Here is a 26074-nt window from a genome sequence, read left to right on the forward strand (position 1 = left end):
AACAAACACAGAACTCTAGAGACATCTTACTTCTGAACTTATCCAAAATAACTGAATCTAAGATGTCGGAAAGCTATTTTTACATGCCCATGTTCACTGCAACATTATCCTAACAGTCTATGGCCAGTGAATGAATAAATAAAATAAAATAAAATAAATGTACACATGCTAGGGAAGGCGTTTTATCATCCCCATGAATTAACACCAAGGGCTCTGTGTGAAGTAAGCCCATCAGAAAAAAGAAAAGTGCTATATGACTCCACTTACATTCATTATGTAAAGGAGACAAACTCATAAAAGCAGAAAGAAAAGCGACAGTTACCAGGAACTAGAAGAAGTGGGGAAAGAGGAGTGGTCAATGTGTGTTTATGCTTTCAGCTTTAGAAGATGGGAAATTCTACAGATCTGTATAACAATGATACAAATTAACACTACTGAACTGCGTAATGAAAAATGCTTTCGAGGTTCAGGCATGGTGACATATGCCTTTAATCCTAGAATTTGTGTAGCAGAGGCTGGTGATCTCTGAGTTTGAAGCCACTGTAGTCTACATAGTAAGTTACAGGAAAATCAGAGCTACACAAATGTCTTACACAAACAACAAAAACAATAATAGTCAGAGAAACTGGATGGTACCCCAAGTCTATAGTATCAGCAGGCAGGAGAGTTCAAAGTCACTGCTGGGGGATATAGCTCAGTGGTAGAGCTTAACCAGTAGCCATTAGATACTAGATTCAAATTTTGTTACCAGCAAAAAAGTAAATAAAAAATGTCACAGCCATTAGGTTTAGAGTGTACTGAATATACTTTCCTGTTTCCAAAGAAACTAAAGATAGGGGCTGAATCTATTTAGTGTTAAGAGCACGTTTTGCTCTTGTAGAAGACGTGCTTTTCCCTTCCTAGCGCCCACTCATAACTCCAATTCCAGGGATCTCTTGGCCTCTTCTGACCTCTGTAGGAACCAGGCACATATGTGTATACGCAGGCAAAATGCTCATTCACATAAAATAATATTTAAAAGAGCCTAAAAGCACACCACTAAAACTAAGTATGTAATCCCGACACTCAGAAAGTAGAGACAGAAGATCTGGAGTTCACGGTCAGCCTCAGGTACACAGGGAATTTGAAGTCAGCCTGGGTGCTATGAGATTCCATTTCAAGACACTAAAATGAAAAAGAAGAGCCAGCTGCTACACAAGACCCCACCTCAAAACAAAAATATACCTAAGACAATAGCCTTAAAAAACTGTAATAAAAGTAGTATGCTCAACATCATCTGTCATTAGGAATTTAAATGAAAATCAGTTGATACTCCTGAGAAACACACAAATCAGAAGACCAAGGAAATATGGTCCATGGCAATATGAACCTTAAAATGATCAAAACAAGCTAGCTTAGTTCATTCCATTCTGTTATTTATTTTATTTCATTTTAAAGAGAGTTTTTCTTGCTATGGCGCTCAGATTGGTCTCGAACTCCTGAACAAAAGTGATCCTCCCAAGTGTTAGAACTATTTATACATGTCAGCACCCCAACAAGACAGGTTAGTTTTTAAAAAGCTTTTTAATTTTTTCTTAAATGACAGTTACAATTCCAAATGTCACCAACTATTAGAGTAAGAATATTTTATAACATTTTCATAATTTTGTCACAGTCAATCATTTGCAAAAGGAGAGTTATGACTTTCCAAATGTCAATATGGCTCCTTTTATTAATATTAAAACACATTTGCTATAAAACTCACTGGAAGTTAATAAAGAATAGAGAAAGTACATCTTGTTCTAATAACTTCCAATAAAAAAGAGTAAAATATAATGAAGATTATATACACTTACTTGGTACTAATGACATAATATTTCATTATCTTTCGAAGTAGCAAAATGTGTAACTTGAGCCAGATGTTCAAATGGTTAGAATTTCTCTAAGAGTGAGTTATCTCTGAAAACACGTAGAAGCTTCAGGGGGTTCTCTAGCTGAATATGTTTACGGTGCACTTCAGTGGGTTTTTTTCAAAATGAAATTATGTTCTGATCGAGTGATACAAGATTCCACAGAAGTAGCAGTTCAGCATAGGAAAGAGTCTGAGTTTTAAAGTCAGTCTTCTGCTTTTACCAAGAACTGGCTAGTGGATCTTGGGAAAGGAAAATTCCAAGCTTCAGAGTACTCCTTTGTAAAACAATGATGGCAATAGTTAACTTATCTCCTAGGAGGAATTAAGAGTGAACTAATACCTCTAAAGTGCTTTCTACAACCAAGTTCTCAATGGAGACTAACAAGTATTAATGTTGCTTTATTACTAGCAAAACAATCACCCCTCAAATCGAAAAACACACCTAAAAAGGTCTACAAGGATGGGAGCACATGAGACTAGAAACAGTCGGAGGCTGTAGACAGAGAATAGAAGCCTTAATTTCTAAGGTGGCCTAGGTATATCCAAGTTGCACACATGAGAATTTGGGAATTAAATGGCATAAAGGTAGAGGCCATTGTCTGGACATATTTGGTCAGTCAGAAATGTTAATTCTGTCTCATAACTAGTACAGCAAATGAGGTGAAGAATTAGCTATAGAAAGACCCTACTGGCTGCAGAATAACTGGGAACGTGGCAACATAACTCCACCCTTCACATTCCCAGTCCACGTCGGCCCAGTTATTGCTAGCTCAACTCTACCTCTAGCCAGCTTTCTCCTGCAAAAACAGAAATCAGAAAAAAGGCAAAAAAAAAAATATTTCCTGGCAACACCTCACTAACAAGTCTTTAAAAAGTGCAATCCATCATAGATAACACGGGGAGGACAACACATTACATGTCTCCTTGGGCTTTGCCATTCAGGCAAACAGAGAACAATATGGAAGAATCACATGATATTGACATAATTGAAGGAGCGTGACACATTTAAAAATGTTCTTCTGCAACTAGCAAATATAAAACAAGATGCCCAGCAGATAAGCTACTCTCACTATGCCCCTTCTGTGTACTCACAGAGTGTGCTCCCAGCTGACTGACTCCTCTGGGTTACTTAGCAAGGCCACATATAAAGACCTGAGCTACCCTAGCCCTGCATCTGTGATCTGGCTCTCCTTTTTTCTTTTTTTTTTCCTTTTTTTTTTTTTTGGTGCTGGGGATGTCCTCACACATGCATAGCATGCATTCCACAACTGAGCTATACCCCAGCCACATGGCTTTTCCTTCTTTTATTCTGAAGTCTGACATAGCATGGTTCACCTATAACGCTAATATTTTGGGTAAAGAAATATTTCTGCAGATTCAGGTTTCCATCTGATCTCTGCTGAGAGGAGAAATATTCAAACCATAGTCAATTCTAAGAACAGTTTAAAGATTAGAGACAGTGTTTCTTAAAAGGATCCACCTGCTATAATTTTAAACTTAATTTTTTACCACTTTTCTCCCATACCATATTAAAAAAAACTTTAAACACTGCAACAGTTTTGAGGAAAGAGAAAAAACTTCTACCTCAGACACTAGAGACACTCAAACGCTTACTAGCTCTAGTTACCTCGCAGAAGAAATGCACTTCATATGAAAAGAGAAGTGTTACAGAAGCCATGGTGATGTAGTCCTGTAACTTCAGCATGAGAGAGGCTAAGACAGGAGGCTCACAAAGTTCAAGACCATCCTCTGATATGTAACAAGACCTGATCTCAAAGACAAGGACAGAAACACATATACAGAGCCTCTGAAAACAATCTACCGCCTAGAAAGCAAGGGAAATAGAGTCAAGGACTTCAATGGAAAAAAAAAGAAAACAGAGTCAGAAAACCAACTGGACAGTCGGAAAACCCTCCTGGGACAAACAGAAACCAGGCCATGAGATCTTGAGGTTATTATTCCTGATCTAAGTGCTGCCTCCAGTCCGAACTCAGAAAAATCCTGATTATTTGAACTGGTTGTCGATCAGGGTCCCCTTCATTTTTGCTTTCTTGGCTTCCAATTCAGCCTGAAAAGAAAAGAAAAGTATGCCCTGATATATAGCAATCACATGAAATTCTTAACATTTCTTGTGTATTCTGTTTACTCTCCCCTACTGCTCATTGTACAAGTCAAAGATGGTTTTAGAATGCTTATTTATCAACTTAAAACTCTGCTTTATAAAACCTAGATTTAAAATCCTATGTATGAGTGCGTGGGTCATAAATCTAGAAAGAAGGTCATGAAGAGGGAAAGGAATAATGGAATACCCGTGATAAGGAAGAAGAGAAAGCAAAGCACAGTCCTGTAATCACAGAACTAGGGAGCTGGGGGAAGAGGATCAAGAGTTCAAAGCCAGCTTTGGCAACATAGCAAGTTTGAAGTCAGCCTGGACTAATACTGTCTTCAAAAGAAAGAGAGGAAGGAAAGAAGGAAGGAGGACAGAGGGGAGAAAAGGGAGAGGGCGGGGGAAGGGAGGAAGAGAGAACAAATAAAAATAAGCAGAAGAGACAATGTGGAAGAAGGAAGGAGATGAACTGGAGTAGTCAAGTAGTCCGGGAAGGGTGGTGGGGGAGGAAAAGAATGAGAACAAAAATAATGAGGCATAACCATGAAAATGCCATAATGAAACCCATTACTTTATATGCTAGCCTAAAAAATTAAAAAAATTGTACAGTTTTTGATGAAACACCAATGCAGTATGTCTGAGGTTAATGAAATAAGCAATTATTACTATCTAAAAATTTTATCTAAAAAATTAGTAGTGAACAGGAGTGGGAGAGAGAAAAAAGGGTACTGATAAGGAAATCAGAATGTATACTATAATACATACTTGAAATTATTAAAGAACAAAATTAATTAACAATTTAAAAAGCAAAAAAAAAAATGGAGGTTCCAACCTACACAGAAGTGCTGTGCTCTAAGTTAATCCCATAGTTAAGGCAGAAAACCCACAGTGCTAGCAGCTCCAGTTCAGGTATACTGAGGCAGTACAACCAGACACCATCACACTGGAGAGCACTAAAAACCTGGCTCTTAACTCCTGAGATTAGGACACAAGCAGCAAAGCAAAACATTACCCTAGTTAGGCCTATCAAATAAGATTTCTAATTTAGACTTTGGGCTCCAGTCACTACTGTAGAGCAGGGTTTACTAACACAGTCAGAGCCCGGGGTGAGAACACTGGCAGCCAACTATACTAGTAACTCCCAACAGCTTCCTAAAGGCCTCCCTTCTGCCTCCGCAAATTATAAGTAAGAACTCCAAGTCAGGCAGGCCTGGGCCCTTCCTCCCCATGCTGCTTACCAACTCTTGTAGCCGCCTCTTGCTCATGCCTTTGCGTTCCAGCTGTTTTTCAATCACTTTGGCATTCTGCGCATAGGAGTCAGCCACTTCCCTCTGTGGGAAACAGAACAGACCTTTAGAGCAACAAAGACCTAGGTAGTTATTTATACTAATTAAGTCCAGCATTGCAACTCTTCATCCTCTCAATGATCCAAGAGAGTTCAAGTTTCCATGGGGATCACTGTAAAAAAACACTTGACTGAAATACCAGAAAAGTAACTGCTGGTATTGCTAAAGACATATTCAAACTATCAGAGACAGACTGGAAGGGACTGAAAACTATCCAGTACAGTAACTCATTTATTTATTACTTGAAGATAGAATCTTGCTATGCAGGTCCTGAACTTTTGAGATCCTCCTGCCTAAGCCTCCAGAGTACTGGAACTCATAGGCCTGAATCCAGTTCAGTAGCTTTAAAATGAAAGCGATGAGAGAATCCAAATTCCTTGTTCTCAGTTTTTAGTTGTCTCCCATTCGGGGAGTCAGGTACTGGCCCAAGAGCATGAGGTGGTTACGAGCCGAGCAGAGTGTGAAAACTATATTCTGCTCTGCAGAGGTTCTGACCCTGGAGTCCTCTTGTTCCCCTTCCCCATTCCAATTTCCCTGAAAGCAGAAGCACTTACAGCCTCTATCTCTTCTTCTTCTTCATCAATGGTAGACACAGTAACAGAGCTGAACTTGCCCATGTCTTTAGTCCTTTTGGTCATCATAACCTAGAACAACAGTAGGAAGAGGCATCAAGCTAAGTTCACCCCAGAAGGATCCATGAGCCATGTATAAAAGTGCATTTATGTGCATGTCTGCCTACATACAGAAGGGCTGTGGGAACGCCTCTTAGGGACAGGTTGACTATCTAAATGTTAATTTTTTTAAAGCATTTGCTATTGAGGTTTTGGCTTTTTTTTTTTTCTAAGACAGAGTTTCTCTGTGTAGCCCTGGCTAGCCTGGGACTCACTGCAGACCAGACTGGTGTGGAAATCAAAGATCTGCCTGCCTCTGCATCTGGAGTGCTAGGGTTAAAGGCAAGAGCCACTGCCACCACCACCACCACCACCACCATCACCATCATCATGCAAAAAGTGACTGAAGAGACAGCCATGGGTACTGGGAACAAAACATAGTTTTAGTTGTGAGCCTAGCCTTTAATGGCTGAGCCATCTTTCCGGCCCACTATTAAGGGTTTTAAAAACGCATATTTAAAACTCAGTCTGATTCACTGAGGATTTAGTTGTTCCCATTTTAAAAAGAAAAAAAAAAACTGAAAAGGAAAATAAAGCAAATAATGAATGTCACAGTTGTCCTATAACATCTACTTGTACACAGCAATAGCGTCTTTCTTCATGAATACTTTATCAACAAATGCACATTTCTCAGGTATTATACTATATTTGAAAAATCAGGGGGTGTTGCTACAGCTCAGCAATGCTTGCCTAATATGCAAAGGTCCTGAATTGGATCCCCAGCACTAATTAAATTTGGGGCTAAATGTGTAGCTATCTTAAGCCGTCTGTGTCCTTTGGTGATAATTACCTTCTTAGGAGGCTCTTGTTTCTGAGTATATATATTGGTTTTTCCAAAGCCTTGGCCAAATTTCACTACTGCTCCATCCACAATGAAGGTCACAGGAGCATTCTTCGGCTGGGACTGGTAGAAGAGCGGCAGTCCACACCTGCAAATGGCAGAGTGAATCTCTGGGAGGCCTCTAATTCTACATCGGTTTCTGAGAATAGTTGTTTGTGGCATAAAATGTTCACTTTCCCCAAAAGAACTTGATAAGAATTAATTAGAGTGCATGTTGAAATTTCTCATTAGATTCCCAGGACTGACTTGGCCAGAATATTCTGGCTTGGCAAATGTAGGGAATGAGTGAGGCCCGAGACTTTGCTATTTTCATCTGCATCATATGTATGTATTGACAGTAAACAAAGTTTGGGAAATGCTAGCTAATTCTGCTGCTATTGGCTTTGTAGTCAAAAACTGCTACCATTCTTCCCAGGCACGTTAACATTGGTCTGGGCGTTCTGTCCCCTTTGCTATTTCATTTTATAGCGTAAGAGAGACGAACAGGTGTCACTGCAGTGTTTAGCAAATTAAATCTTGTATAATTGACACTTTCTTCGGCAGACTGCTTTCTGAGCTAAAAAGTAGACCTGTAAGATATGATAAAAACTAGCTACATCAATGCAGTATGGCTAGCTACTCAAATGTCTTCCTGTCTTCTACTTACTCTCCTCTGCTTCACTCAGGGCTCCTACCTCGAGTCTTCTGAGAGCCAGCACACAATTGTCCTTACACCAAGATAAACTCAAATGCCAGGCATAGTGACAGGCCTTTAATACTAGCACCCAGGAGGCATAGGCAGGTAGATTTCTGTGAGCTCAAGGCCAGCCTGATCTATACAGTAAGTTTTTTTTCCCCAGAGCTGAGGACCAAACCCAGGGCCTTGTGCTTGCCTCTACCACTGAGCTAAATCCCCAACCCTACACAGTAAGTTCTAAGACAACAAGAACTATCCTGACTCAAAAAACAACAAAAATTAAAATCACCGATATTCTTACTATTAATAACCCAAAGATGGAAATTTTGTTTAAAAAAAAAAAACATCCTTTAAGATTCTTAGCTTTACAGTCTACATAATACATTGTATACATGAATCTGGAACTAAATTATACTGTCACATTGTCCATTATGACCCAGCCAATTGTAGTCCAATATCTATCTATCTATCTATCTATCTATCAATCAATCTATTTCCACAATAAGACGTCTCTAGAATACTCAGAGCAACATTATTGATAATAGCTAAAACTAGAAGCAAGTCAAATTCACTGGGCAAACAAACTGATACCATAGAATACTTAAACAAAGAGCACAGTGAATGAGTAAGTGAACTGACAGGATGGGATATGCAGCAAGAAATAGAAATATGATCTCATAGCAATTTGGATCAATTCCTAAAACATCAAACTGAGAAAAACTAGGTATAGGAGCCATAGAGAGGCTGAGGAGTTAAGGAAACTTATTGCCAAGTCTGACAACCCGAGTTTGATCCCCAACATCCACATGGAAAAAGGTGAGAACCTTCTGCAAGTCTTCAGATCCCACATGTATGGGAGAAAGGAAGGAAGGAAGGAAGGAAGGAAGGAAGGAAGGAAGGAAGGAAGGAAGGAAGGAAGGAAGGAAGGAAGGAAATGAGGGAAGGAGGGCATGCATGCAGAAAGGCAGGCAGGCAGGCAAGCAGGGAGGGAGGGGGAGAAGAGGAAAGGGTAAAAGGAACAGGGAGGAAAGAGAAAGACAGACCAGGTATAGAAAGACATTGATAAGAAAAAAACTTCTTATAGAATTTCCCTAAAATCTTAGGAAAGGCAAGAGCCCAGGGGCATAGAGCAGTTAATTCCAGGGCAGGGGGAATGGAGGAAACTGGCTGCAGAGGCCATGGGCACTGTTGCAAATGTCTTCTAGCATGATGGTGGTGGCTTTCTTTAACTGTGGTTTTCTGTCAAACTTGAATATTTAAATAGGTAAATTTTATCACAGACATATTTAATCTTAATCTCTCAAATTGGACTACCTTAAAAATTTAAGATTTTTGCTTTTAATCGCAGAGTGAGTTCTGGGACAGCCAGGGCTACACAGAGAAACCCTGTTGAGAAACAAAAGAAACAAAACAAACAAACAAGAAATCTCAAGATTTTTCCTGGTGTGGTGGCTCATGCCTATACCCCCAGTAGTTGGGAGGCTAGGGCAAATGATCAAAAGCTCAAGGCTAGCCTGAACTGCCCCAAAATTTATTTTTTTAAAAAGGCCCTCATTTTCCTCACTTTTATAATCAGCTGGTCAGGAATGGAATTTTGCTAGCATCTTTGCGAAACATTATTAGCATTTGGTTTGAAGGCCTTTGAGATTAGAGACACCAAAGAGAGACTTGTCCTAACACCTCATGCTTTTACTTATCTATGACCAGAAAGCCCCACACTGGTGTGTTACTTACTTTGCACACTTCTTCCTGTATTGACGTTCAATGCCCTCAGGCCTGCACAGAAAATGGAAGTTAAAAAGGGAAAGTTAAAAGTGTATCTCATAACTGACTCACCTCATTTCTTCTGTTTATTCATCACTTACTATAATTCATGCTGAAAGTTCAGAAGCTATTCAGTGTGTAGATCTACTGGCTAGTTAAAAATGTATTAAATATGTAACTCTAGCATGAATTCCTTTTTTCACAAGCGTGTACTGAGGCACCATGCTACCTGAACAGACAAAAGGGTAGCAATATTCACAGTTACCAGAGTGATTAGACTTACAGTATCAACAATATTAACCACAATGTAACGGCAACCAATTATATAGTCAGCCCTTAGCATCCATGGCTTCTGAATCTATGGATTCTACCAACCACGGAGAGGAAACATTAGACAAAGCTTGTTTCAGAGGCTGGGGAGAGGACTCAGTGAAGAAGAGCACTTGCTCTGCCAGAATATGGCCCCAAGCTAAGCCACATAAAAGGCCATATCTGCCTGTAACCCCAGGGTTGTGGGGGTCAAGACAACTGATCCCGAGAGATCACTGGCCAGCCAGCCTAGCTGAAATGACAAAGCTCTAGTTTGGTGAGAGATAGTCTCAAGAGAATAAAATACAGGGTGACAGAGGAAGACACCCCAACATTCAGCTCTAGACTCTACATGTGCACATACATCCATGCATCCATGTGCATGCAAAACACACTCTCTCTCTCTCTCTCTAAGTTGTATTAGTACTGAAAATACACATTTTCAGTAACATAGCAAGATATATCTCAGAAACAAAGAAAATGAAACCTCCCAACTTGCATTTCTTTTTTGTAAAACTGAAGCTATGCATCTTAGCCCCAGTATGACAATCATTTTTCTTTTGTTTTGGTGAACCATTTGCTCATATCTTTTCAGCCACGTTTTTCTTTTACATTAAGAAGACTTGCATTATTAATGATATCTGTACTATTAATGGGCCTCGTGAGAATTTTCTTTCTTAGTTTGTGATCTCTTTGATTTTTGTTTTGTGCATGTGGACAATTTAGATTTTTTTTTTCTATAGTCAATACAAACTCAACTTCTCTCTTGCCCTCACTCTCTGCCATGCATGTTATAACATAGCTAGGCCTTCCTCAATCTGAATTCTTATCTGAAATAAAAAATTCCAACTATGTATTCTAGACTCGGCTCCCATTAGTTTCTTCCTCCAGATCACTATCTAAAAAGAGGCAGGAACGCCCCTTCACAGAATACAATCCAGACTCCTTACCATGGATTGCCAGGTACCACCTAAGAAGATAACTGGGTTCTGCAGCATCTTCTACATTGTCTTCCTCTTTCATCCACACTGGCCAAATCAGTCTTCCTTCTGTTTCAGTTCTTTGAAAAGAACACGCACTTTCCAACAGGTGACCATTTACTCACTCCCCCACCTCCGCCTATAACGCCCTGCTCATCACAGTGCTACGGCTCTTCTCTTTGTCTACTTTGATGACACTTCACAAGTAACTTAATCAGAGGCCTTTCCCTGACCGCTTCTACCAAGAAGTCCTCCTGTGACTCTCCCTACCAACCCTTTCTTTCACTCATATGGCTTCTAATAATCCTAAGTACCTGATTTTTCTATTAATTTTCCATTGCCCATTCCCTGAGATGAGACAGAGTCTGTCTTATCACTCTATTGACAGAACTCTGAACCTTAACAGTAGCTTGCTTGTCCACAAGTTCCTAGCCTGGGCCCTGCCATTAAATCAGGCACTACTTGTCACTAAGTAATGCTCGGCCTAAGGCTGGTTTACCCTAAAAGTAAGGCTGATTGGATTTCAGCATTTCTACTTCAGTCTAGGGTCACTGTACTGGCTGGTTTTGTGTCAACTTGACACAAGCTGGAGTTATCACAGAGAAAGGAGCTTCAGTTGAGGAAATGCCTCCATGAGATCCAGCTGTAAGGCAATTTTCTCAACTAGTGATCAAGGGGGGAGGACCCAGCCCATTGTGGGTGGTGCCATCCCTGGGCTGGTAGACCTGGGTTCTATAAGAAAGCTGAGCAAGCCAGGGGAAGCAAGCCAGTAAGTGACATCCCTCCATGGCCTCTGCATCAGCTCCTGCTTCCTGACCTGCTTGAGTTCCAGTCCTGACTTCCTTTGGTGATGAACAGTGATATGGAAGTGTAAGCTGAATAAACCCTTTCCTCCCCAACTTGCTTCCTGGTCATGATGTTAGTGCAGGAATATAAACCCTGACTAGGACAGTCACCAACTAAGTTGTCTTGACTAGCCTTATGATACAGGAGACTGCAGCCTAGTTGTATGAGATTACTTTTTGTACTAACAGAATAATACATATTAATATATAATCCTGTATTAGTCAGGGTTCTCTAGAGTCACAGAACTTATGTATTGTCTCTATATGGTAGAGGAATTTGTTATGGTGACTAACAGTCTGTAGTCCAACTACCCCAACAGTGGGCAGCTGTGGATGGGAAGTCCAAGGGTCTAGTAGTTGCTCTGTCCCGCGAGGCTAGTTGTTTCAGCTGGTCTCCTGTATAAGTACGTTCTAACCAATGTGCTGGCAACTGAGCACAAGCAGTGAAGGGAAGAGACTCCTCCCCTCTTCCAATGTCCTTATGTAGGTCTCTAGCAGAAGGTATGGCTAGAAAAAAGGTGTAGACCACTACTCTGGATCTGGGACTTGTTTTGTCCCAGGCTGGCATTGAACTCAGAGATCTCCTTGCCTCAGTCCTCTGGGATTAAAGGCCTGTACTACCTTGCCTGGGCCTAAACTTTCTCATGGCCACTATGCCTTAAGATCTCCACGTCAAGATCCAGGTCAGAAGTCCGTGTCTTCCAGCCACAAGATCTGGATCATAGGTGAGCCCTTCAAATCTGGATTGTCGGTCATTCCAGATATAGTCAAACTGACAACTGGGAATAGCCCTTACAAATACTATTAAAATACAGAGCTTTTAAAAAATATTAGATGTACTGATTACAGTGATCCTAAAGATAGTTAATAATTTTCAAAACCAGTAATCTAAATAATGGGGTGGGGGATAAAATCCTAGGATAAAATGACACATGTAATCTGAGCGCCTGGGAGGTAGGAGCAGGAGAGTCTGGACATTTTCCATCATTCAAGGCTCTGGGCTATATGAGAGACTGTCAAAGCAAAACTAAAACAACAATAAAAAGTTAAATAAGAATACAGGGACTGGAGAGATGGTTCAGAGGTTAAGAACACTGGTTGCTCTTCAATGGGACTAGGAATCTATTTCTAGCACCCACATGGCAATCCACAACCATCTATAACTCCAGTGATTCCTGTTCTGGCCTATATACCAAGAGCTGTCCTCTGACCTCCACAGGCGAACTATGGCAGCCCCATGCATGCCCTATCCCCTACTCCCACAAATAATACATAACATTTCAGAAGAAATAAACAAAAAAAACACCAGGCCTGATGACACATGGTTTTAATCCCAGATCATAGGAAGTAAAGGCAGGCAGTCTGGTCCACATAGTAAGGCCTCCCCCATCCCTCACACAGAGATGCTAGCTAGTAGGGAGGAGCAAGACAGCAAGAGCTTAGCTCTGCTGACAAACTTCACTCTCCAAATCTGAGCCTGTTCATTTTTGTTGCTTAAAGCTACCCAGGTTGTGGTATTTTACTATAGCAGCTTTACCATGTCACTGTGCCAGTATATTCAAGTGTCTAAGACAGTGCTAGGCATACAAAGGAGCCCAGGAAAGGAAATATTTGCTGAAAAAAAGAAAGTGAAAGACACTCAAGGATTGACACCCAGGATTGTCCTCTGACCTCCACAAGCATGCACACAAATATGAGCAATGCCCCCAACACATACACAAAGAAATAACTTTCCACTGCCTTCAGATAAAGCATTTCACTCTCCTCACCACAGTACTTATAAAACAGTAAGCCATGCTCTGGCCACAAAACTATTGAAATTTCCCATAGACACTATATTTGATGCTCTTAATGCTTCCAGACTCCTTGTACCTGGACTGTTCCACATCCTCCTCTGAGAACTGTGAAGTCTTATTTCAAGCCAAGCACAAATACTACTTACTATTATTCAGAGCCTTTCCTGGCCACAACATATGTAAAATAAATAACTTTCTCCCACCTATTTCCCCATAGCCTTTGTTCACAGCACCAGTATTTTTTTTTTTATCATAAGAAGACTGTTTCCTCCCTGAATTCTTTGATGAAAACTGTGCCTTATTCACAGATTTGGTACCTAGCTCAGTACCTGACACATGCCATCCATAAGTCTAGAGATGTAAGTCTATAGGAGAGTGCTCACTGAGCTAGACTAAGGCCCTTTGTTCCACCCCAGCTCTGCAAATACTACTGATAACAACGGAAGTTTCAGGATGTACTAACGCCTTCAAGCCTGTAATTGGAACATCATAGCTATTAAATGCCAAAAGAGGCAATTTTCAGTATTATTTCAACAAAGTACAATAAAGAATTTGTTGCATTAAAATAAGTTAGAATATTAGCACAAACGTATCAGGCCTAACTGACTGTATGAGCTGCTCAACACTAGCATAGGATAATTCACATTCATCGGAAACAGACCTCAACACATCAGTGAACTAAAGCCCTTACCTCCGAAGATAAGTAGTCTCCTCATCTTCTGTGTTACAAAACTTATGAGCATGTTTGGCAGCATCAATCACGCGAGACCGGTCTCGGGGCCTCATGGGCAATTTCTCTAACTGGCAATCTGAAGGAATGGAGAAAGATGTCCTTGCTTCATCACTTAAAAATATCTTGAGCTTAGTTGAAGTAGTAGTGCACTCCTGGAATGTAGTGGAATGCAGGAGGAACAACAGCAAATTTGGGGACAATCTAGGCTACATAATGAGTTCACGTTCGGCCTGAGCAAATTATAAGATCTTGTCTCAATGCAAAAAAAGAAAAAAGAAAAAAGGGGGGGGGGGGGAGAAAAAATGAAAACGAAAGAAAAAAGAGAGAAAAAAAAGAAGCCCGATGTTTCCTTGCAGTCGCCACTTCCCTCCACTCACCCAGCACCAGGACCATCTGGCCGCATAAACAGTAGTAGACATGGAGGGGCTTTTCGCCATCATCATATTCCTCGCGGTCCCGGGTGTCTGAGCAGACCACCGACCGCGATACGACTTTTGGCATAGCTCCGGCAGAGCAGCCAGAAAACTCCAAGAAAATGAAGAGTCGCGCCGAGATGGCGTCACAGACACTCGCGTCAAGCCGTTTCTCCACCCTGGTCACGTGCTGTTACGGGCTAGATTAACTTCCGGAACGTCCCATCCGGCTAAATTGTAGGGGGAGCCGGGGGAGGGTGCTGCGTTGACAGAAGCTCAGTTAGCTGAGACAGCTCTAGTAATCCACACCCTCTGTATTATTTAAATTATGTTATTTCCATACAGTCATCAATGTTGTTTTTACTTATTAGCGCCTCCCACGGCGACCCCCGTCCCCCCGCGACCCTCGCGTTCCCCCCGTGCACTTTTGTGAGTGAGTGTGTGTGTGTGTGTGTGTGTGTGTGTGTGTGTGTGTGTGTGTGCGCGCGCGCGCGCGTACTGAGGCTAGAGAACAACTCTCACGGTTCTGTTGCTTCCACTTAGTGGCTCTCAAAATATACAACTCAGGTCTTCATGCTTAGCAGCTTTTACTTAATGAGAGCCAACTCTCTTGTTCATGAATATTTATGAGTATATGTAAAACTCGACATAATCAAGGACTATATATACATTATATATGTTTTTACTGGCTGTATTCAGAACGAGTACCTAATGAATTAGCTTTCTTTCTGCTGTAATGGGGATTGAATATAGGGTGTTACACAAACATTCTGTCACTGAGCTGTATTCTCTATTTCCATTGCTTTTTTGTTTCTTAAATTTTGTTTTTTAAGCTTTGGTTTTTATGCATATTGGTGTTTTTCCTGCATACATGTCTGTGTGAGGATGCCAAATCCCTTGTAACTGAAGTCATTGACAGCTGCGAGCTGCCATATGTGTGCATATATGAACCTGAGTCCTCTGGATAAGCAACCAGTGCTCTTAACTACTGAGCCACCGCCTCCCTCACCCCCAGTTTGCTGTCTCTAGTTTATTTATTCTAAGGTTTATATATCTTTACGTGTACTAGTTTTTTTTGCCCGAATATGTGTCTGTGCCCCTCGTTTATGTCTTGTATCCGCAGAGGCCAGAGGGAGGCTTTGGATCCTCTGGATCTGGCATTACAGATGGTTGTAAACCTCCATGTGACTCCAATGAGTCCAGTAGAACCCAAGTACTCTGGAACAGTAGCCAGCACTCTAAAGTGCTCTACTATTCCTCCACCTGTTTTGTTGTTTGCTTTGTTTTGGTTTTATGCAAGGTTTCACTGTCTAGTGCAGGGTAGCCATGAACTCTTAATACCTTTCCCTTTGCCTCCTGCACACTGAGATTGCAAGTATGTTTCTTTATTTTTTTTAAAAAAAGATACAATTCAATGTGAGCACCCAGGAAGGTCAATGGGCAAAAGGGCTTGTCACAAAGCCAGATAAAGTTCATCTGCAGGACCCAAACAAAGGATGGAAAGTACAATCTAAGCCTCTCAAATTGTCCTCTGACTGTAGTGTGTGTGTGTGTGTGTGTGTGTGTGTGTGTGTGTGTGAGAGAGAGAGAGGGGGGGGGGAGGGAGGGAGGGAGGGAGGGAGGGAGGGGGAAGGAGGGAGGGAGGGAGAGGGAGAGAGAGGGAGAGAGAGGGAGAGGGAGGGAGAGAGAGGGAGAGAGAGAGAGAGAGAGAGAGAGAGAGAGAGAGAGAGGTGTGCAAATGTTTGAAACATGGCAAAATTGATTGATTAATTAATCATTTAAAAGACTAAACTCACACAATATATAATTCACTTTTTAAAAGTGTACTGATAATTTTTTTTTAAAGTGTACTGATAGCCAGGCTAGGTAGCAGACATGCAATCTCAGTAGTTAAAAGGCAACGGCAGGCTGACCTTGTTGAGTTCCAGACCAAGTCTATATAGTGAGATCCTGTCTCAGGAAAAGAAAAAAGGTAAACCAATTTAGCAATAGTTTATTCAAATTCATGTAACCGATACCATTATATAACTTCAGAATATATTTATCATTTCAAAAGGAAACATCATACCTATTATTAGTCATCACCTGCTTCCTTTGCATATTATAGAACTTAATTTATTTTTTTCTGGTCGAACAGTATTTCATTGTATGGGTTTACTAGTTTTTGTTTATGTGAGTATTACTGGTTATACTCTGTATTAGTCAGGGTTCTCTAGAATCACAGAATTTATGGGATGTCTCTCTATATTGAGGGAATTTTGTGATGACTTACAGTCTGTAGTCCAACTAACCCACCAGTGGGCAGCTGTGAATGTCCAAGGATCTAGTAGTTTCTCAGTCCCACGAGGCTAGGTGTTTGAGCTGGTCTCCTGTATAAGTACGTTTTTTATAAGTACGTCCTTACAAATGTGATGGCACGTGAGTACAAGCAGGTGAAGAGACTCTTCCTTCTTCCAGTATCTTTATGTAGGTCTCCAGCAGAATGTGTGGCTCAGATTAAAGGTGCGTACCACCATGCCTGGATCTGGGACTTGCTTTGTCCTAGGCTGATCTTGAACTCAGAGATCTTACCTCAGTTTCCTGGGATTAAAAGGTGTACTACCTTGCCAGGGCCTAAGCTTTTTCATGGCCACTATGACTTAAGATTTCCATGCCAAGATCCAGGTCAGAAGTCTGTGTCTTCCAGCCTCAAGATCTGGATCACAAGCAAGCCCTACAATTCTGGATTGTAGTTCATTTCAGATACAGTCAAGTTAACAACCAGGAATAGACATTACCCACTCCTTTTCACTTTTGGCTATTATAGATAATACTTCAGCAGACATGACATTCACATACAAGTTACAATGGCCATGTATATACAGGTCATATTAAGAATGGCTCATATCAATTCTTTCAGTTATATACCAAGTAGTAAAATAACAAGATCAAGTGCAAGTCTACCAGAATAGTTCAAAGCAGTACAGAAGTTTACATTCCTATCAGCAGTGTACAAGAGTTCTTATTCCTCTGCAACCTTGCCAATAATTATTTTTTTAATTTTTTTTGCCAATTACTATTTTCTGTCATTATTTATTTATATATATATTTATTTATTTGTGGGGGGCATGAGGTGGGTTCCTGTGAAAGCCAGAAGAGTGCACTGGCTGCCATGTCCAGCAGCTGGAGTTATCAGCAGTTGTGAAACTCCTGATATGGATGTTGGAACTCAAACTGGGAACCTCAGCAAGAGCAATAATGCTTTTAACAGCTTAGCTATCTCTCTAGCCCCCATTGTTAGTCTTTTATTGTTATATTCATCCTAGTGGGTATTGAAGTGGTATTTCATTGTGGTTTTCATTTGTATTTCCCCAACAACTAATGATGTTGAGAATTTTTATATACCTATTCGTCCTTTATATGTCTTCTTTGAATGAATGTTAACTCACATCCTTTGCCCATTTTTAATCAGCCGATTTATTATTGGCTTTTAAGAGTTCTTGCAGTGCTAGAGGTCCTCGTGAGTTTTGGATAAGGAATCTATTTTTGAGTCCCAGGGTTCTTGATACCTTTTGGATACTAAACCTTAATCCTGTAAATGATTTGCTGATCTTGTTTGTCCTGAGTGTGAAGGACCATCTTTCATCCTTCCTACTCTAACCCAGAAAGTCTCCCAACATTCTCTTTTGGAGGATATGGGCCTGGGAAAACTTAGAATAAACAAACCAAGACAATTCACATTCAATAACTTCAATAATTATGTATCAATACTAGAAAGATCTTGGTGAAAACTTCAGGAGCCTGTGACTAGAGAAACACAAGATGTACACCAACTGGAATTTAGAGCAGTTTGCCAGACCTTCAATGGAGATGTATTATTTAAAATACAAAAAAAATCTTCTTTTTACAAATTTATTAGAGATGGGCCTGGAAATGGTTGAGAGCACTGGCTGCTCCTCCAGTTGACCTGGGTTTGATTCCTAGAACCCACATGGTAGTTCATAACTATCAATAACTCCAGTTTCAGGAGATTCATTTATACCTCTTATGGCTTCCATGGGTACCAGGCATGCTCATGATGCAGAGGTATAAATGCAGAAAAAAAAACACTAATGCACATAACAAAATTATTTTTAACTTTATTAACATACATTAATTATGCTTAACTATGTAAATTTTATTGTGACATTTTCATACATGTACTTAATATGTTTTGCTCATATTTGCCCTTATTACTGTATCTTGTCCCCTTACCACTTCCTTTTCCTCTTCCCAGAGTTGCTTTCAGTAGTGTGCATGAGAGGTCAATTACAAGAGTACCAGAGTATAGGCAACTTACCACTCTTCCTCCAGCTCTTCTAGTCTCACCCTCTCTTTCGGGATGTTTCCTCCATACTGAAGTGGATTGCTTAGATGTTCCATTTAGGACTGACTGAGCCTCCAACATAAGACTCTGTCTTCATCATTTTGACCAGGTATGAATTTCTGCAGTAATCATTACCCACTGCAAAAAAGCTTTGCTGGCCAAAATTGACAGTACCATTTTTATGGACATAAACATAAATATGTAGAAGTAATTAGACAGGTTTCTTGGACCTATGACCTCTCCAGTCTCTTCTTGGAGGATATTTGATCAAGCTGTGAGCCCTGAGATTTACTCAAAATAAATAAATAAATAAACAAACCCTGTTTCTAGTAGTATGACTCAGCTCTTAGCATCTGGTTGGAATACAGACGCACACTTAGTACACACTTTTAATTCCAATCAATGACGGTAAAGTTGGTTTGTAGAAAGAAGCAGTCATGATTGAAAGTGATGTTTAATTGAGTGGTAGACAAAGTGTTGAGTCAGAGAAAGATTTGAAAGAACAGGATACGTCCAAGAGAGGAAAAGGAAGCATCTTAAGAGAGCAGTGCAGAGGGAAAAAAAAGGAATAAGACAGTAGTTTTACCAGAAGAGTTATAAGAGAAGTTGAGGAGAGAGAGAGAGAGAGAGAGAGAGAGAGAGAGAGAGAGAGAGAGAGAGAGAGAGAGAGAGAAGAGAGAGAGAGATACACAGGTGCAAATACAATGAGCCAGAGAATGAGAAGGAGCCAGGAGATTAGAACAGACTGCCAAAATTAGTTTGAGGTCAAGCAGAGCAATTCAGGAGAAGCTAGGAGAAGCTGTAAGAGCTTGGACAGGAGATTGAGCCAGAACAGCTGAGTTCACCCAGCCAGCTAGAGTTCAGAAAGAACAAGAAAGGGTGAGCTTACTCAGCAGTAAATCTCAGAGGCTGAAACATTTCTAGGCCTAGATAAGGCTAGAAGCTTTCAGGACTAGGCCTATGTTAGCAGAGAGAGGCTGTAAGCTTCAGAGATAACAATTACTACAGGCGAATAAAAGTTACTTTTACAATTTCAAGTTTTAAATTAAAAAAATTACTTATTTAGTGTATGGTGTGTGTGTGTGTGTGTGTGTGTGTGTGTGTGTGTGTGTGTGTGTGCATGCATGCGCACACACACATGTGCACACTGTCTACCAGATGGGTCCCAGGACCGTAACCCAGATTGTCAGGCCTGACAGCAGATTCCCTAAATATCTCATGCTAGTTTTGCACTCACAAGTCTTCTGCTTCAGTTTCCCCAGTGCTAGAAATACAAGCAAACACCACACACCTGGCAAGATCGTTCCTCTTGATTTGTTGGGTTACTAGGAATTGAAGTAAAGGCTTGTGCATGTTAGGAAAGTACTCCCCAACTGTTTACACACCTAGCCCAAATACAAGAGAATTATTAATGAAAGTCTTAGAGAATCAACAATCTTTGACCCTTAGGTCCTAAACCAGCAGCATCCCTTTCATTCCATAGTATTCAATATTTATTGATCCTCTATTTTGTGTTAGGCACTGTGCTATAGTAATCAATTTCAAGTGGTCCTACTCCTCATGTGGCTTATTCTAGTGCTCAAGTTAGCAAACTTTTTCTGTAAAGAACTAGAGAACAAATCCCTTAGGGTAGGGGGGCAAGAAGCAAAATCAAAAACACAGTCTAGGAATTTATATAAGAGAAAATAGATTTTCACAAGTCCTTTATTGAAAAAGTTTTAAATAGAACATTATTCCTTTAATATATAGGTTTAATAACACAGGCTTACTAATTAGAGGGATGGCATACTTTTAGTAAAAAGAATAATATTTCTCATAATTAAGATTCAGACTGCATATTCTTGATCAGTAATTCAGTTGCAAATATTTATAGAATAACATTTATCTATAATGAAATTTTGCATTTGATCTTTGAAAAATTTTCAGAGATAAGTAAACACTGTCATATAGTTATATCAGCCCACAGGATATTATTTTAATTCAGTAGATTAATCCATGACAAGGTATTTATACAATTCTTTTTTAAAGATTTATTTATTATGTATAAGTACACTGTTGCTGTCTTCAGACACAACAGAAGAGGGCATCAGACCTTATTACAGATGGTTGTGAGCCATCATATGGTTGCTGGGATTTGAACTCAGAACCTCTGGAAGAGCAGTCAGTGCTCTTAACCACTGAGCAATCTCTCCAGCCCTATACAATTCTATTAGTGTGTACATTTAAATTTTTTATTTGTATGGGTGTTTTGCTTGCATGTATGTCTGTGCTTCATGTTTGTTCAGTACCCACAGAGGCCAGAAGAGGGCATCAGACACCCTGAAACTAGAGTTGCTGAAGGTTCTGAGTTGCTGTGTGGGTGTTAGGAATCGAACCCAGGGTCCTCTGGAGTAGCATGCAAGGCTCTCAACCACTGGGATATCTCTCCAACCCTCATTTATACTCTTGATTTTTTTTCTTTTTCTTCATTTCAGGAAATAAAAAGCATTTATTTTGTAGCATGCTCCTGCACTGCAAATTAATAACCTTCAAAACAAGTTAGAAGAGAAGCGTCTTAATTGTACACTGATTTATGGAATACAGAGGTTTTTGTACTTGCATTATGACTTGGAAAATGCTGTTGCAACTGTGATTAAGCTTGGGAAATGAGTTTGCTGCAAATTTATATATGAAGGCAAACCTTTTAAAACATTTAAATAATATTTTATTTATTTGTTGAGAATTTTGTACATATATTCAATGTATGTTGATTATATTTATTCCTCATTCTTTCCAGCTCACCTCACCCCCAACACATTCTAGTCATGCTTCTATACACACACACACACACACACACACACACACACACACACACACACTGAATAAACTAAATAAATGTAAACAAAACTGAAGACACAAACATTACAAAAAGACTCACTTATCAAGTTTGTAGCAAAAGATAAATCCAAGAAAATGGGTGTTCTTTTACAGAGGCAGAGGGTGATGCTTCTTATTGAGAAAATTTCCCATCATAGTTGTGAGCTCTAAGAACTCTCAAGTGCTGAGCTGTAAAGCACCAGCTGGCAGGGCAAACCACAAACACTTGGTTTAGGTCTCTGATAAAAGTCAGGGAACTGGTGACGGTTCCCTCCAGGAGACTGAGGGAATGATTCTCTGCTCTAGGGCATTGAGGAGCCCTTGGTTGTGAAGAGGGCGTTCAAGATGTCAAGGTGAGCGGGAGTGAACAAATGCTTGGCTAACTGAGCAATAGGTAGTGTGTTCTAGCTTGAGACTCACCTGTGCTGGAAAACAGTTCTGTGTTACGGCCTGCTATGGCAACCTTGATTTGATGAAAAGTGTGGGGGACACAGTGTACCCAGGATACAACTCCATTCCTCTGTCAGAGGACACAATTACCAGACAGGTGCCTTGGGGTTGGTAAATTGCTTTGGTTCAGGTGTTCGAGTTGTAAAGGAAGACAAGGAATTTTTCAAAAACAAAATAGACAAGCCCACAGAAAATGTAAACATGCCTACTATATCTTGTAATTACTTTCAGAATTCCAGTCAATAAATTCCCCTTCCCCGTTTTTCCTAACCCCTTTCTTTCTTCTTCTCAATCTCACTAGTAACCCAGGCTGGCTTTGAACTTGCACTCCTTCTGTCTCAGCCTCCCCATTGCTGGACTTAAAGATATCATTCACCATGTCCAGCTTGCATGCTGATTTTAATAGTATATACACTTTGTAGCTCTCTCTCTCTCTCTCTCTCTCTCTCTCTCTCTCTCTCTCTCTCTCTCTCTGTCTCTGTCTCTCTCTGTCTCTCTCTCTCTGTCTCTCTCTCTCTCTCTCTCTCTCTCTCTCTCTCTCTCTCTCTCTCTCTCTCTCTCTCTCATGCTCAAACTCTCAGAAAAGCTGGATGTGGAGCCTAAATCCCCCCATCCTTGCTTTTAAGGACATTTAATCAATGTTGTCACTGTTGATTTCCCAAGTTAATGTTTCGTTATTTCCTGTGAAGTACTTCTCCCAGTCTTGGTATGATGGTTCACAGTGGCAACCTCAGCACTCAAGGGGTTAAAACAGAAAGACTGCCATGAGTCTGAGACTAGCTAAGGCTATACAACATAGTGATTTCCAAGACAACTTGGGCTATCGAGTAAGACCTTGGCTCACCTCCTGCTGCAAACAACAAAGAGAACATATGAACTCCTGGAGTAACCAAGGCAGGCAGCCTACCCACTTCTGCAGAATGTGGGTTAGCTCCACGAACTGGGTCATACACTGGATTTTTGTGTCTTTTACAGCAAAACTGAAATGGTCTTGTTTCAGAAAGCTTGTCTTGACCACACTTGGCCGATGGATGGTGCTTTGGTGGTGCAATTTCTCAACACCGAAGGATTCTTGCATACTAAATATAGATCTTGCTCTTGTTGTGGGAGGTAGGGCTGTAGTGATGCCAGCCTCCACAGACTCTTGGTCCTTGGCACACCCACATATCTTTGTCTCGTTATTAAACCAATGCTTAATATAGATTTTATAGTGAAGAAATTGAGTCGACTTTGTTTTTTTATTTGGGTACTTGGGATGGGACATGGAGCCTTACACATGCTAGGCAAGCACTGAGCTGTACTCCAGTCCACTGAAAAAGGAGCTACCAGCTGAAGTTAGAGGATTTTTGAGATATAGAGATTATCAAGGGTGGGTCTAGTGTAATCAGATAAGTTAGAGAAAGTACATTGTGTTTTCCTTGAAGAAAAATGTTCAAAGTATGAGAAGGAGCTAGTAAGAGAGAAATATTCGGTTTGTGACTAAACAGGGAGTAGGTCACATAGCAAAGAATGGAGGTGGCCTCTGGGAGCTGGGAGTGGTCCCACTTTGGCTGTTAATAATAAAATAGGGCCCAGAGTCCTTCAACCACAAGGAGCTGGACTTGACCTGAAGTTTGTGGTGATCCGTTAAGCAGTGATGGAGAGCAGATGTTCTTTGCAGGCCTTGCTTTTGCTATTTTCATGTGTGAAATAGAAGGCTTCAAGTTCCTAGATGAGGGGAAAGGATATTTGAAATTAGGTTTGGTAACCTTTTCCAACCAACAGGCCACAATACAACACTGTTAGGGAAACTTGCTTTAACAGACATATTGGGGTTAATGAGGGGATAACAATTGTTAGCCTGGAAGGTACTAAAGCCATTAAGCACTTAGTAAATTCACTACTGTCCCTACTCCTGAGCACCTGATGATTTCTGAACATCTTCATATGGCTATTTCATTATTCCAGAAGCTCAGGAAGCCCCACAAAAATTTCCTCTCCTGAATGTGTTCTCAACCCTTTATGTCTAGTTCTGTTAACAGCCAATTCAAATCTTCACTACTTTTTTTAAATTTTGTTTTATTTATATGAGTACATTGTGGCCATCCTCAGACAGAGGAGGGCATCGGATCCTACTACAGATGGTTGTGAGCCACCATGTGGGTGCTGGGATTTGAACTCAGGACCTCTGGAAGAGCTCCAGGCCTCAAATTTCTACTTCTTTGGGGGTTTAAAGTTTCAGGCACGTTTGACTTCTTGCCATCACATTCAATCTATCGCCAATCACTCTTTATTTCTTTATTTACTCCCTCCTTTTCTCTGATGACTATAGAAGACTGGGCTCTCCCTGGGGGAGGGGAGAGAGAGAGAGACAGAGAGAGAGAGACAGAGACAGAGACAGAGAGACAGAGACACACACACACACACACACACAGAGACAGAGAGACAGACACAGAGAGACAGACAGACAGACACACACACACACACACACACACACACAGGGAGAGAGAGAGAGAGAGAGAGAGAGAGAGACAGAGACAGAGACACAGAGAGAGAGAGATTTCTAAATGTGAGCAGGATTTTAATGGGAAAGAAAATTTCTGTTGAGGCCTTTGAAACTGTAGTAGGTCCCATGGTAAAGGACGCACGTGGCCTCTGGGAGGAGAGATTGCCTAGTACAGTGTTTCTCCCCCACAGTGTGCACAAGAGCCCTGCAGCTACTCGCTCTCGCTCTGGGGACTTTAATGGTGTCACTTCCTGGTTCAACTACCTTTCAAGGTTCCATTAGCTTTGCATTCAAAACTCTCCAGGATGTAACTCAAACCTTGCCTTTCTCATAATTTCCCGCATTCTTAAACAGGTATCTTGTTTCCCTACTAAGTGATTTTTTAGGTTGATCTTTGAAAATGCTTCTTTCAAACCTGTTCTTGCTTTTCAGGTGCCTATACTTCTTGTGAGGCTGGCCTGCGACTCACAGCTTTCCTGTGTGCACCTACCCTTCCCTACCATCTCTTATCCTTCCAATCCTCTTCGGCTGGATAAGCTCATACCTTGGACTCCTCTAAACTAGCTGCTTGGCTTGTTCAATTACCAAGGGGAAATGTGGTTCCAGAGACAAATTGTGAGTGCCCATAGCAATTGTAAAAAGTCTATTTTCCCTGCCACTGCCCCAACATCACGTTATTCAGCCCTAGGCTTAAAAGTTGGGATTGAATTGTGCACCCTCATCTCAAAGAAGATGGTCCCAAAGTCCATTTTCATAGTCAGGAGGCAGTTATTTATTTCTCTTTCCCTGTAATTTTAAGCTATTACCCCAGCCTCTTCGTCTGCAGGACCGTGACCCTTAACATCCTTGCCTTTTGAGAACTGGCTTGTCTGAGCCACCTCTTTCCTCTTCTGTTTCAACTAATCTCCTTCTCTCTTGTCCTCTTTCCCGACCCTAGAGGGTAGCTGGCAGTTTAATAAATCATGCCTTGTCAAAACAAAAGAAAGGTTAAGGCCTATTCCTGGCAGGTGAGGTACAGCCTCTGGGATTCACAGTGAGTTTTGAGTTAGCCTGTGTTACATTAGATACTACAAGAGACCAGCCCTACAATAAATAGATGGACAGCTAGTGAGCTACATAGATAGAAGAGGAAGAAGGGGGAATCAACAACAAACCAAGAAGTAAACAATTAAAAGCCTGGTATGGTGGTGCGCTCTTGTAATCCCAGCATTTGGGAGGTGAAAGCAAGAGAGTCAAGAGTTCAAAGTCATGATCAAGTACACAGTGAGTTCGAGGTTCCCTGGCCTGCAGGAGACCTTGTCTCAAAAGAGAGGAAAAAAAAGAAAAAGAACTGCCTCCACCACCCCCTCCCGGGAAATAAAAAGTAACTATAAAAAGAAAACTTTGTGGGGGTTCCTCTTCAAATCCCCAAGTGGAGCCTGCGCGGTTCCCTGTTAAATCCCCGCGAGTTGAAGACTTCCTTTGCTGCCCGCTTAGCCTTTCCCCTCGAACTTGGCCGCCACCTCCCCACGGCCCTGGAAGGGGGTTCTCGGGCGGGGTTTGATTGACCGATCAACTTTGGTCCTC

General features: G+C 40.9%; 1 protein-coding gene across 1 annotated transcript; it reads right to left on the bottom strand.

Annotated features, from left to right (window-relative positions):
* Window positions 1-1463: 1463 nt before the first annotated feature.
* Window positions 1464-14490, bottom strand: STEEP1 (STING1 ER exit protein 1). The gene is made up of 7 exons (XM_080910650.1): window positions 14337-14490; window positions 13918-14035; window positions 9267-9308; window positions 6806-6944; window positions 5899-5988; window positions 5237-5329; window positions 1464-3959 (listed from the first exon to the last, which is right to left on the bottom strand). The coding sequence occupies exons 1-7, from the start codon at window positions 14458-14460 to the stop codon at window positions 3897-3899; spliced, it is 669 nt and encodes a 222-aa protein (XP_080766776.1). The 5' UTR covers window positions 14461-14490; the 3' UTR covers window positions 1464-3896.
* Window positions 14491-26074: the final 11584 nt, after the last annotated feature.

This window comes from Micromys minutus (genome assembly GCF_963924665.1).
Source record: "Micromys minutus genome assembly, chromosome: X".
Taxonomy (NCBI): Eukaryota; Metazoa; Chordata; class Mammalia; order Rodentia; family Muridae; genus Micromys; species Micromys minutus.

What these genes read in the sequence shown, in the direction of transcription:
- STEEP1 (XM_080910650.1), bottom strand. Translation starts at nt 14,460, where the DNA reads ATGCCAAAAGTCGTATCGCGGTCGGTGGTCTGCTCAGACACCCGGGAC. An exon ending in CCAGATGGTCCTGGTGCTGG is followed by an intron (nt 14,036 to 14,336) that starts GTGAGTGGAGGG and finishes CCATTCCTTCAG; the next exon opens with ATTGCCAGTTAGAGAAATTG. An exon ending in GAGACTACTTATCTTCGGAG is followed by an intron (nt 9,309 to 13,917) that starts GTAAGGGCTTTA and finishes TTTTCTGTGCAG; the next exon opens with GCCTGAGGGCATTGAACGTC.